Source organism: Microplitis demolitor, chromosome 7 (assembly GCF_026212275.2).
Source record: "Microplitis demolitor isolate Queensland-Clemson2020A chromosome 7, iyMicDemo2.1a, whole genome shotgun sequence".
NCBI classification, from domain to species: Eukaryota; Metazoa; Arthropoda; class Insecta; order Hymenoptera; family Braconidae; genus Microplitis; species Microplitis demolitor.
In genome coordinates, this window is record NC_068551.1 from 20,670,994 (window position 1) to 20,686,197 (window position 15,204).

Genomic DNA, 15,204 nt, shown 5'->3' on the forward strand with positions numbered 1-15,204 from the left:
ATAAATTGCGATATCAAAATGTCAAAAGTTTATTATGAGTAATCAAACTTTAATTAAAATCTGTCAAAGAATTTTATTTAGTCCAATTTCTTATTTCATATTTATTTTAGTAGACTCTGTTAAATAACAAATTCAAAATAAATATTTTTTTCTTCATTTTTCAAATTAAGTCATTTTTTAAAAAATTTTATTCTGGTAATTTTTAATTATCACTATAATTATTTCATTTAAGAAAAAAAAAAATTAATTATTGTTAAGGAATGTTGTCTGCATTGAAGTAAAATTAAAACAATATTTCAAAATACATCCTACGTGATATTTAAATAAAAAAAAAATAATTTACATAATTCTCAGTCTGTCTTGTACACTTGATCACACCATATTCGTCATTAAGCGCTCATAGAATTTAAAAAATTATAAATCACGATATCGCCGTCATCTTCGATAATATTTATTTTCAAAACTTTATTTTTATTTGAAAAAAAAAAAAAAAAAAAAAAAACAATAAATAAAAATATATTTTTTATAGTCATTTCCTTGACATTCTCATTCAAATATTTAGGGTGTGTCTCGACGATTACCTCTATCCAACATAATTCAATTAAATAAAATACACCTTACATATAATAATGATAATAATAATAATAATAATAAATGAAAATAGTTGAGTCGTCGACTCTTTGCGGCCTTGTCGTCGCGTGCGGTAAAAGCCGTTTTTTTTTAAACTCAATCACGTTTCACTAGTGTTCTTTATTCTGTAAAGTTAACATTATTTTCCCTTTCATACACAACTCAATCGCTGGTAAGAAGACAAGAGACTTCAAACGTTACTTAATTTTAAAAAACCAAGGCCTAGTAAAATCCCACCGTCAGTAGATCGCGTTCGTGAGAAAAGTAACAAGTTTGCGCTCTCGTTACTTTGCACGCATGACAATTATTTCCATATAATATAAAAACTACTTAATGATATTACATATTTACATACAATATTCATTTCTTTGTATATAAATTAATAACCAAGAATTTTTAATTATTCAATTTTTATCTTATGTCGATGATAAATATTTTTAATCATGACTTGTCTACATTAACTTACACTTGCAGTGAAAATTTTTTTACTTTGTCTCTCATATGATTATTGATAACTTCCTACTGTTTCAAGGACATCGTAACTTTTGCATTTCCGTAGCTCGCCTACTTGTAATGTTCAAGTAATTACTTATTTAATTAATTACTTTGATATATTTCTCGAGTGTATAAAAAGTTATTAATGTGCTAATCAGTTTTTAGTTTTTTTGACGGTACACTTTTTTTAAATTGTTATCTATTGCGCGCTAAAAAATTAGTATTAGTAATAATCAATAAATTTTGAATACACTGCCGAATTTTTACACCGTATTGTTACACAATATGACGAATATTTGTGACATAATTATAATTTATGTCACAGATATTATTATTATCATAATACACACAATTAAAATTATTGTTGTAGAGCATAACAAAGTCTTCCTCCCCTCCCCCTCTTCAACGACTAACTTAATACGATATTTATATTCTGAACTAAGATAACTTGACATCAAAAAACATCCCAGTATTTAATAATCCTTAATATTTGTGCTAAGTTAATAAAATAATAGGTTTAGTGAGTCTTAAGTCATCAAAAAGTTAGGAGATGATAATATAAATATTATTATATATTTTTATGGTGTTATAATTGATCATTAAAATGGTTTCAATAATCGATTTTTGTGTAAAGGGGGTTTTATTTGACAGGACGAATTTTTTAATTGACACTTTAATATTTATTTTAAAAAATTTAATTGAATTTTTAATTTCGCGCGTCCGTTCACTCGCGTCCACAAAAAATGGCGGAACTAAAAATATCCAATAAACTGACCCATTTTCTACATTAAATTTAAATTAAAAAGGTTTTTTAAACTTTTTTTTGCAAAATAAATTTTTATAATTTTTTACTGCCGGATTTTTTTTTTACTCTCCAATAAAAAAAAAAATTAATGTAAAATTGATTCATTTGAATAAAATTTATTTCCTTAAAGTTATTTCCACAAGTTATCTCTCATTTGAGTAAATTTACAGATCATTAAACTAAAATAAAAATGAGTTATTCAAATCGACTTATTATAGTATCGAGAATATTCGACTTCTCACTACTCGCGATCCAATTTATATATTATAATAATAATGAAAAAAAAAAAAAAAAAAAAAAAAAAAAACCAAGAGTTGATCTTACGACTCAAAATTTATCAAAAACTTTAGAAAACGTCTACTCCAGAAAAACTTTTTCCCAATGGCACATTTATTCCCACTAAAAAATGAAATAAATTTCAAACTTTCGTATTTACATTCATCACATTTTACATAAAAAAAAAACACTTCTAAATAATATACCTTACACTTGACGTAGTTTTACTAGCTCATTGTCAATAACTTGACTTGAAAAATAATTTTTTTTATCTATGTCCTTAATTATTACTTACAAAGTTGTATACCACGCATCCGCAGTTTTAAACAATAACTGTGGTTAACTTACCCAGAACTACATAAAAATAATTCAACACTTTTTTTTTTTTAACTATCATTCAATTTTTACTGCAGAGAAAATTCAACTTTTTTTTCCTATTATTATTTTTAATTAAATCTTCAATTTCTTTCCTCGTTTACTCAATCAATTAAGTAAAATTAAAACAGGAAGTTTGAAAATATTTATTCATTTGAATTCAAACGTGGTTTCATTCATAGAAATGAAAAAAAAATTTTTTAATCATAATTTTTATCTTTAGGTGCGTGTTTGATTCATCATTTAGATAATACATTTCGTTCATATATTTTTAAAAATATATATATTTTTTTTAATACGTACTCATTACACGCACACATACATGTGCATATATATATATATATATAATTTTTTTTTTTTATAATCTCACTTGGTCTGTTGGTCTCGTCGTCGTGACTTTCCTTTCCCCACCTTAAAATATATTTATTCGATGAGCGACAAACGGGAGTGCGAAAGCACATTGCCAGAGTGTTGTGGTAGCTGACGAAGGTGCAACCAAGACTCAGATATCGCCAAGTGCCCACATGTGAACACGTTCATATATTTCTTAACAAAACCGGGTTCACATACTCGGACATATTGTCGCTTCAATGCTAAAATGTTTTATTTATTACTATACCTGATACTTGAACACTACTGTACACAAAAAATACTTATAAATTAACTAAAAAAAAAATATATAAATTTTTAAATAAATAAAAATTAAAATGTTCAACTTGTAAATATTTTTTTAGTGAGTGGAGTGAAGTGTTAATTTAAAATTACATCTGTTAAATTTTATTACTTATAGTATTTAATATTATAATGTGGATGAAAATGGAGTAGATAAAATTAATTAGGTCGAAAGTGTGTAATGACTCCATAGTAATCTCTTGCTCTCAAAATTAACTCATAAAATTTATTATCTACGCTCATTATCGTTATAAATTATTTTACTTTATAGTTTTGATACATGTCCTATATCATAATAATTTATTAAGAATTTCTGACTGATATAATTCAAGAAATTTATTTAAAACAAGAAAAATAATTTATCATATATTTAAATGACTTAATACTCGATGTTAACATTGTTTTTTATTTTGCCTTGATGCATTTATAGTCAACGACGTAAAAGATCTTGAATCATTGCGTGACGTAGTTTTTTTTTTTTTTTTAGTGGGAGACAGGTTTCAGTCACAGTAATTGTTGATCGGTGGCCAATTAAAATAAAATTACACAGTCTATTTAATTTAAATTTATATAAAATTTTCGACATTTAAATTTACTGTTTACTGTTAAATTTGGTACTAAGTAATTATTGGACTTTGAATAATATTTAAATAAGTAAATTATTTATCTTGATTTTCAAATAAATACCTTTACTCTGCACGAAAGTATAGATAGTGTAATGTGTCTCGTCATGTGGAGGCTACAGTTTGTTGACTAGTATTGCAGCACAAGTCTTACAGTCTCGTCTATTATATATAAAATACTCTAAACCACGATAGTAGTAAACATTAACTCTACAACTACTCTATCTACTCTAGTCAGTTGTTGTTGTTGTTGTTGGCGGTCTCATATTATCTAGCACCGACGATTTCAAATTTGAATCTGAATTTGAATATAAATTATATTTATTAGTAAATATTTATGAGTTTAAATCCGATTTAAATGTATAGATAAAAAAAATGTTAACGTCATTTTATATATAAATGTGCGGTTGACATTTCCTGTAATAAATATGAGATAAATTAATGGACAAAATATTAACTGAATATTTAATTGATAAAAAATTTACATTTTTGAGCGGTAGATTTTTTTTGTATTAAAGACAGAGCGGGAAAATTTTTAAAAAGTGATTGAAATATTTTTTTTATTTAGGATATTATTGTAAGTGAAAAATATATGGGGAATCGAAATGATTATTGAGTGGTGTCGGTGTAATTGAAGTGATTATTGATGTTGAGTAGTAAATATAAGTAGGTAGATAGTCGTCGAATGACGGGTATAATAATAAATAGTGAGAAGGTGGAAAGGAGGAAAAGGATATGGGAATTGGTGAGATGGATCGGGGAATACCAAGTAGCACTCTTGCGACCTTGAGGGGAATCCTCGTGAGTTCTTTGTCGAGAGAAAATCTTGGGCCACATGATATCACTCAAATTGAACAAATTTCTCGCCATCGCATCAGCAGAAAAGTTCATTTCAGAGAAGGTCTCATTTATTATTTTTTTTTTTTTTTAAACAAATATTATTTTTCATACATTTATTGCGTCACTTTTTATATTTAAATATTTAATCGTAATAAGTAAAAATAATTTTTTGTTAATTTTTATAAAGGGGAGACCTGGAGGTCAATAATTTTATTTGCAAGTGATATGAATTTCGGAGTGATTAAGTCTGAGGCAAAATGAGACAGTTAAAAAATTTAAGAATTAAAAAATTTTCTATCCTACTTTGGAAAAATAATTTTATTATTTATTTTTTTGATAAATTAGTAAAAATTTTTTCCATATAAAAAATAGGGAATTTTTTTACTAGAAACCAGTAATAAAGCCATGAAATAAAAATTACTTTTTTAGCATCACGTTGTATCCGACAAAGTAAAAAAAAAATCGAATCAATACCAAGAAATTTTCATATTAATTAATGTAATTATTAAATGTTTATAATAAAAACTTACAGCATTCTTGCTAACGAGAGAGAATGCTATAAATTACATTGATATATATCTCGATACAGATTAGTATTTAACTTCAAAAGCGTATTTAGACAAGATAACAATAAACTATTTAATGAAACTTGCACCAACAATCGAGTTGCAATTCCAACCTTGCAGATCTCCTAATTAATAGACGAGAGAGAGAAAAGCTGTGGTATTGCAATCACACTTTATAAATTACTATACACAATCAATCAATTATTTCATAATTAACAATCAACACTACTGTTTGCTATTTACATATAAATTTAAAAAATAATAATAATACCAATAGTAAACTCTCTGTTCTATAGATTTTTTCTTAATTATATGTTTTAATTAAAATTAATTTTTTTATTTCTTTATGTTGCAGGTGAGTATCGTGACAACTCATCCAGTATCAATGGAGATAATCATAAAGTATTTATAAGTATGTAGTAAAGATATTTATTTAACAAAAATGAATCATACAGTTATCGATTATTGAATCATTAATCAAGTTTCGTTGATTAATTAATTAATAAGAAATTTGATTAAAAATAATTTTGTTTTAATTTTGTAAATTTAAAGAAATTTTATTTTATTCCAATAATATTATTATTATTTATTAATATTTAATATTGAATGTAAATTTAAATTTCGTTAGTTAGGGATACGTGCATGAAAATTTGATGAGTAAATCGTAGTAGTGGAAGAGAAGGATTGACAATTTTCCTGGCGATGCAGAATTCCGGAATTCAATATAACGATGGGACAAATTTCATGATGCGTACTAACTATCGACCCAATTTATCGATAATAATATCTTGACACATATTTAATTATAAATAAATATATAAATTTTATGGAGGCCACTCAACAAAAGTTGAAGTGAAAATACTAAGGACTTGTGTTTAAATTTTTGTATGAAAACTTAAAATTTTTACGGATCAATTTTTTTATTTTTTTATTTACAAATTAATTGAGGTCAAGCAAGCTTTGATTTTATAAACTTTACTTTTATAAATATGCGACGCATAACTTTATGTATTAATAATAATTATCGGCCATTACAAGACAATTTTTTGTATCGATTTATTATTTTATTTTATGTTGGGGAGTTTTCCGTGACACTAATGGATTCCGTTGTTTTTTATTTTTTACAATCATCCGAAATGATTAGTATCAAATAATTGGTCATCGATTAATTGATAGTATTGATATTAGAAATTATTAGAGGAGCGCCGGTCAAATTAGGGATGCCAAGGAAAATTTTCAATGTCGATAAAAATAATTTTTTTTTATTTTAGTGCAAAATAGGACATCATAAAAAAAAATATTAAAAAAATTTTTTTTTTACTGTAACGATTATGTTGTTACTAAAAATAATAAAAAAAAAAAATTTGGGTCTTTTTTAGAATTTCCATTTCGCTCAGCCTCTATATTTCTATAATAAATATTTTTTTTAATCACGAAAAAAGCTAATTGACACTTAATTTGTGTTACATGTCCCAGTGAAAATTTTAATTCGAATGATTTATTAAAAACCAGTGTAAAAAATTTTTTTTTAAAATATTCCAAAAAAGTTCGACATGTGGAACTTCGAACTTGAGGTAGAGTAGAACGAGCAGAACTTTTTTTTAAATTTCCCAATTTTGATAGTAAAAAAAAAATTTACCAAAGATTTAAAATGAGCGAATTTTGAATGATAAAAGAACGATTTTTAAACATATTTCTCAAAACGTATTTTTGCTACATTTCACCCTCGTTACAAAAAAATTTCCATTAGAAACCAATAGTTCTACAAGAATAAAAAAAAAATTTCAAATTAGAGGTTTTTGAATTTTTTTCAAAACAAGGGTACAATGTAGTAAAAATAAATTTTCAAAAATATGTTTTAAAAACGTTATTATAGTACTCAAAATTTGCCTACTCTCTAAACATGAATAAGTGAATATTTACTAATTCCAAGTGAAAACCGAACCACTAATTTCAAACAGTGGTTCGGTTGGCACTTAAAATTAGTGAATATCCACTTATTTCACTTATTCATGTTTAGAGAGTATATAAAAGTCTTAGATAAACTTTTTTTTCATTATCAAAATTACAAAAGTTCCACTCGAAGTTCTAATCTGTCTCAAGTTAATCTTCCACATATCGAACTTTTTTTAAATATTTTTTGAATTTTCTTCTCCACTGGAATCTTCAAGACAATTTCACCTTAAAATTATTTGGCTTTTCAAAACTTTTGTAAATGAAAATTCCAAAAAAAAAGTAAAACATTTATATTAGATAGCATTTAATATTCTTTTCATCCACGAATCTTCAATACCGTGTTTCTTTGATCGGAAATAATTTGTGTCAGCATTGAATATGTGCAATATAGAAACCGATGTCGATCGCTCTCACCAGCCTAAAAGAGAGATCCATCTCTATATTAGGAGCGAGCACGTTCTCGGCCATATTCAGCCATACGTCTCTTTCGTCTCAATATTTTTCCCTTCTCATTTTCAACTTGATTTAATTCCCTGCTCAACATTTTATGTAACATCCATAACCGCTCGCTCACATAATATCTTATTTAGCCCCATTAAATACCGAATTTTAGCAACCAATAAATATTATTTATTGCACAAGCAAAAAATTATGATAAAAAAGTTGTGGCCACCGCTTTAAGGTATATTTCAACATGATCGATATTATTCTTTACTTTTAGTAATCTTCTCTCAGCAGAATTTGCTGCTCGTAAATATTACAGTTTTCCTTTTTACATCAGTTATATATTTATTTCATACCAATAAAAAAAGTATTACAAATACTTATTTTACAAAAACAAATACATATAAATATAAGTAATAAATATGACATTTATTAATAATTATTTCATGAGAAAAATTAAAGAGAAAAAATAAATATTAAATACTTGGAAAAATAATTTTTCATTTTAACGAGCAAAAAATTATGAATTATTATTATTTTTATTAATTAACAATTTTTAATGAGCGGATTTAAAAGTAAAGTATGTACTAGAATCAGCAATGCTTTTATAACTTTGGGTTGCCTGGCTTACAAATGATAGCGAAAACGAAAACCCCAAAGACTTGTCAATTATCCAGGGTAGAGTTGCTTTTAAATTAAACCCCGTCATAATACAGTAGAATAGTAATGTTTCTATAGTAAATTCATGACAGCCCAATGGATTAATAACGTATAAAGCAGCCAGTCATATTCGGATTCACTGTGTCACGTTCTGTGAAGATAAATTTACACCCTGAACTAAACTCTCGTCATGAATGTGAGAATACCGATATAATCCCTCTATTGTCCTCACGTCGACGAATATTTGCCGATCCGTCGAGTAGAACGAATAGTCCACGCTAAATTGGACAGTTTTTTAATTCGTTGCTCTAGGGTATTCAGAAACACTCTATTAAAAAATATGTATACATCTATATATATTAAAAAGTTTGAAAAAAAAAATTGTTAGAATATTACGAGTCTGTTTTGCTGCTCCAATTTCACTTTGTTCTAATTTTTTTTTTATTTTAATAAATTTCCAGATAAGAAACAGAACCCGTTTTTTTACGTCACATAATTTTAAATACTCCATTGAGTAATGTTGAAAAAAAAAAAATAAACAACAGAATTATGTAAAAAGGGTAATAACCAAAAATATATAACCAGCTATTGGCTCGTAAGCGTTGGTTTTTTTTTTTATTTTATTACTTTTTCATAACCAGAGCCGGGATCGAACTCGACAGATAGGAAATGTAAGGTTGGTTCGTTTCCAAGTGCCAAGTAAAAACACGTCGAGACGCGGGATTCGGGTATTCGGGCAATGAAAAATTTTTCAACGACGCCGCTCTTTTATATCTATACTACTTACTACATACTACATACTCTCTGTATCTCGTCTACTAACTTCTACACTCGAGTTCTTCTATTATATATCTCAAGTAGATTCTTTAAAACTTATGTTTTGCTATTGCTATTCTTATGTCACCAACTTATTCATGTTAATAATTTCAAATTGGTCAATTTATATAACTTTTTTTGTTTACTCTTCACTGAGAACAAAAAATAAATTTATATGAAAATATTTGAAATAAAAAAAAAATTTACAGTTTTATTTGCACATAAATTAAAAAATATATTTTATATAAATTGTAAATAAGTTCCGCTGTTATTCTTCTGACATTTAAGATTATTTTTTATTTATTTGTTTGAATATTTGTCCAAAGTATCTTAAAATTTTTTTATTACATTAAAACTTTTGGAGATTGAATAAGGGATAGCGTCAAAGATGATGTTCCCTGTGATCAGAAAAGCAACTCCTTGACATAAATTCTTGAATAGATAAAAGCTTTGTTGGGTTTAAAAAAAAATGAAGTTACAAGGGTTGAATCGTGACCCGTTCGAACCTTTTTCCTCAGATATTTATTAATTTTTTTAAAAATTACGTCACATTCACTGCGAGGATCTGCGGAAATTTATATTTAAATAATCGAGTATTTACGGGAAATGAATTTAACATTAAATATATACTGAAATTCATATATATTTAAATGGTTAATTCGAAGTGAATGTAAAAGGGGTTGCTATTTATTTATTTAATCACCTCGGAGTAAAATTTACTCTTAAGAGGAAGTTTATTTTAATATTAAAATTCAAAATTAGAGTGAATGCGGATTTAAATAAAATCCGTGATCACTCCCAATATTTAACATTCGAGTTTATCTTTTAATTAAACTCACGCATGTAATAATTTATTAACAAACAGAAAAAAAGTTCACAGCATGCTCATCGACCCTCGTAACCTCCATTACTCTGCGCAATTACATCAGCCAATGATCTAATAAAAAATTGATCAAAAAATTTTGACACCGAAATAATTAAATCATGTAAAAAAATATTTTATTAAAAAAAAAAATTAATTATTTTCACTTGGAAAATTTTTCACAAGTTTAAAAAAATAATTTAAAATTTAGTATCTCAGTACATACAATTATTTAAGTTAACAGAAATATTAAGAGTTCCACTTATTAAAATGAATAAATTTTAGTTAAATTTATTTATGAAAGAAAGAATTGAATCAATAGCAGTATTTAATGCAGTTGAAACAAGCTCGCGAATCGTGATGCAAATTTCGAAGTTTGTAAAAAAAAAAATAATGATAATAATAAAAAAAATGAATAAATGCCGAATGAGAAATTCCATTAAAACTCTTGATGGAATGACGTTGGTGGAGAAACTCAGCGATACATTACATGAATATCCATGGTTGTAGTTTGTAGACGAGACTCTAGACACTTGTACTCTTATTTCTTTGTCTGTCTACTGTGTACTGTACATAGTACCGGTGTACATGTTCTAATAGTGTAGTCGCCATGATGATGTAAAGTACAATGCTCGAGTGACAAGAGAACACGCGATGAAACTGTCGGAAGTTAAATGCAGTAAAAGGACTATAATAACGGATATTAGGTTTACGATAGAGTTCTTTTTTAAATCCGTGGTAAATTTTTCTTTCTTTTTCCCTTATTATAATTTTATTTTATTTGAAGAAGCTTATGGCTTATGACAATTTATTTTATATCGAAAAATATATTATGACATAGTCGTTAAAAATTTTTTTTTTCATATTGAATTAAAAAGATGTCCTTGACATTTAATAATTTCACTTAGAAATTCTTTACTGAAAGCGGGATAAAAAATGATTATTAAAAAAAAAAAAAAAAAAAGTGAAAACCCTGAGGAAAAGTTGGTATCGATTTAGAAGAAAGTGTTTGAGGATTCACCCTCAAAATGCGAGTCCTTTCTCTCGAGAAACTAAAACATCACGGAAAATAGAGTCACAAAATAGTTTCACGTGATTTTTATATACGATAACTTATCTGTAGTTTTTGAAAAACTGAAAAAAAAAAATTTATACAGAAAATGAAGGAAAATAAAAATATAAAATGAAGCAGTTTTATCTGGATTTACTACTAGATTAAATGAAAAAAAAAATTGTTATTAGGTCAGGAGTTTTATTTGAAAATAAATAAAAAAATGATATATGTTTTTGAAGGTCAATGGCTTTATTTCCACTTAAAAAAGCTCGATAGGATTTACTGTCATCAATATTATATTGGACCCACGTGACCTGATGTCCATCTTTGATAACTTTGTCCTTAGTCGGCTACTGTGTCCACTACAATGAGAATAGGAGGATGCGGGCTATAAGTTTGATTACGGGAAATTGCGGACAATCACCCGCGTGGAAGAAATATCGTAGGATCTCAAAAAAAAGGTCAGAGAATGGGAAATAAAATAAAAGTATTCGAGGGATGAAAAGAAATGGGCGAATAGATGTAAAGAAATTTATTTCGAGTGTGCTGGACTTCAGTGGTGAATTTTATCAGGACTCAAACTCGGAAAATAAGTGAGAGGATAAAAAGGATGTGGTGATGGCGACGCAACTGATCGATGCAACAGCGCCATTGCGAACATGTTGGGAGAAAAGAGCTAGAGAGAGAAGGAGATTGAGAACTGTGAAAATGGCGGGTCTTCGTGTACTAACCCTTATGCGTACCTTAATCTGTAATTTCATTTTTTTAAATATCGTTAATTAGTTAATTATCTAGTTTTATATAAAAATTTATAAAATCTTCAGAGTAATGATTTTTTAAAATTTTCAACCCTTAAAAATTTGAATTTTTCAAATAAAATCTTACGGAAAAAATTATCAGCCCCCATTTGTATTTTAAATTTAATTTTTTTTCATTTTTTACCATGAAATAGAGATTTTTTTTTATCTTCGAGATACTGGGAGTTATTATATTCAAAGATATAGAAATAAAATTACAGAAGATTGCGAAAAAAATTTTTAAACGAAAAAAAAATTTTCTGACACATCACCTGCGCCCTTATTTCTTTTAATATTTAAAAGATATCTTAAGAAATAAAAAAAAAAAAAATGGGAAATGATGAATTCCGTGGTTTGAGAATATCACGTACTACCCCTGGTACGTGCGTCGATCCTGGATACACGAGGAATAGGGGTGGAAATAGAGGGAGAGAGCGAAAGCTCGTGAGAGTGGGAATGTCCTCCCACCCTATTTATACTCCTCTGACTGCTGGTAGTCATCCCTCTCTCGAGACATTCGCGCACGTCCTCTTGAACGTTCTCGCGATTTTGCCCTTTCAGTTCCAGCAGTTCTCGCCCGGAGACCAACCGGCTTTCTCCTTATCGTATACGTATTTTTCTATACATATACACACATACATTTTACCCGGTTAGAACGTGCATTTAAACACCACGAGGACGAAAAATCCTCGTGTCCTCGTTCCCTTGAACTTTGTCACTTGTACGGTGAAAAATATATATTCAAATACTCATAAGTGCTAACGGATCGTTATCCTTTGGCCTTTTTCTTAACACGCTGCTGTGGATACTCAAGTTTTTTCATTTTTTTTCATACATATTTTATTTTCTCAAATAATTTTTCTTTTCTATCACAAAATGTTCGGAAAATTCTAAATCCTTTACATTTTTCTTCTTCATTGCCTTCATATTGAAAAATCCTATAAAATAACTTTGAAAAATTCTTCTAATATTTGCAGTACATGAAATTTTTTCACAAATTTTATTGAATAAAAATTTATTTTATTATTTTTTCAACTGAAATTCTACAATTAATTTAAAAATATAAATTTACTTACTAATCAATAGCAACACTTTTACAAACTTTTAAAAGTAATTATAAAATTGCCAAGTAATCTTCTCAATCTCAATTTAAAACACACTAAGAAAATTGCAGAACCACTCGACACTGAACCAAAAATTAAAAAAATTAAATAACAATAATCAGCATTAATTTATAATAAAGCTTTCTCACAGCGCAAAAGTGATATTCATACACTTCTCCAAGTATACTCCCTCTTATATATACATATATAATTCTATAATCTTGTACATACTGAAACAGAAAAGTCTGTGAACAATGGCACCAACATTCCATAATAAATTCCATTCCAGCCCAGTTCCTATCATTCTTTCAGTCTCCTTTTAGTTCTCCTTGTTCCTGGGAACAAAACACTCGGGACTTAACGATCATCGTCATTAAATTCTCATCGTAAAACCCTATCGTTTAGCATTTGACCTCCACTAAGCAACTTTACTTCTCCTAATTTTTTTTTCCTAAATTTTATGTCATACATTACTATTACTATTATTTTATTCTCATAATAATAAATCATATATAATTCAACCCACATACACAAATATATGCACAACACAGCTTTAAATTCGCGTGATTCCTTTAGTTAAACCCCATCATCAAATCTTGCAGCACTTGAGTATTGAAAATAATAATAATTCGCGTGTTTTTATGAATAAAAGCACACGATAACTGCATAGCAGTTCTGCATTTAAATAAATAAAAATAAAGCCACTGTTCCAATAGACAGATGGATTTTGACTGGCATCCAAAAGCTTATCCATCAATTCTCAAACAAAATCCATCAGTAAAGTTAACAGGGAAACTTAGCAAATGTTAACTCAGATCAATGATATAAATTTTACTCCATTTTATTTTATTCCATTAATCCATCAACTGATCCATTAACCCATTCTCCGCACCGAGGATTTACATCTTTATTCTCATCCTTATCCTTAACCCACAAGTTATCTTCTAAAACAATCACATTAGCAAAGTCTTGTATAAAATTTTCACGTACCCGGAACTCCACCAATTAATCGCATTATCAATTTTAAATTTTCTCAGTAGCAAAGAGATAAAATGAATTTTTTTTTGCATTCAGACAAAAAGCTTTTAACACAAAATGTATCAGATATTATTTTTCTGTCTGGCTTACAGCCAATAATTAAAGACTCTGTCCATCCTTTCATTAAAATGACCTTGAGCAAATAGTTGATGGATTTGAATTTGTGCGCGTAAATAAACAGGATAATTAACATAAACTATTGGGTTATAAAGTAAAAAAAAAAAAACCGGAATAGACAAACTCTAGTGCTGACTACTGAGAATTATTTTGCAATAGTTTCCTTCAGAATAAGGCGCTGATTAAACAACTTTATAAGTGAATCCAAGTGTTAGAGAAGTTTTGGTTTTGATGCAAATCAGGCCGTCACGCTTTTACAATCACCGCCGATAGAAGATCAATCGAACGTGCCCAATTAATTTGGTATCGTTACAGTCGAGCGCGGAATTAATCAAACACTGACACACTGACAGAGTTTTAAATATAAAACCAAAACTGTAATAGTTAACGTATAAACGAGTGTTAAAATGATAACGGTTGAATTTGAAGATAAAAAGTGCAGAGCAATTGTGATTATTGATGGCGGTGGTAGTGCTGGCGGAGGATTCGGTTTAGCGATTAATTGCAGGAAATAAAAAAATAAAAAAAGTATAGTAGTAAATATCAAAAGAGAGACAGAAAGAGAAGACAGAAAAGAAGGTAATTGTTGAATTGGATTAGGGATTGTGGATCGCAACCGGGTCCCTGAGAAGGGCCATGGGGGATGAGACAGAATGTTCTCTGAGCTGTGCAGGGAGACTCTCCGGAAGGCCGCTGTCTGCTACAGTACTGGTCGCACAGGAAGTCCCACCTCATCGCCACCAACGTCACCGCCGCCCTCACCAGCTAAAAAAGCAAAAACTATTGCCAACATTGAATTGGCAAATGTCAACAGTACCAACGACCAAGTCGGAGAGTCATCTGTCAACCTGTCAAAATCATCACAGCAGCAGTATGTTCAACAAGGAAGTAATCCATCCTCGGTTACGGACACGAGGGAAATCACTAACAAGAAATCAAACGTCGAATATGTGGAGTAGGTTTTTTTTTTAAACGAATTTTATTTAATTAGATTTATTTTTGTGAAAATCTAATTGAATAATTTCATTTAAAAATAAAACCGGAATTCAATTTTAGAAAACGAGCTGCGATGCCA

General features: G+C 28.2%; 1 protein-coding gene across 24 annotated transcripts in view; it reads left to right on the plus strand.

Moving 5' to 3' along the window:
• Positions 1–15,204, plus strand: part of LOC103574021 (MAP7 domain-containing protein 2) — a 129,154-nt gene that overhangs the window by 82,906 nt on the left and 31,044 nt on the right. For 13 of the 24 annotated variants that reach the window (XM_008553349.3, XM_053740793.1, XM_053740790.1 and 10 more), the window contains one exon: positions 5,638–5,694. The exons of 9 other annotated variants lie outside the window; for them this stretch is intronic. In XM_008553349.3, coding sequence (XP_008551571.1) covers positions 5,638–5,694 — 57 coding nt within the window. Of the gene's footprint in view, positions 1–4,476; positions 4,778–5,637; positions 5,695–15,204 lie in introns of those variants that run through there. 2 more of the 24 variants (XM_008553344.3, XM_008553347.3) reach the window with 2 other exon arrangements.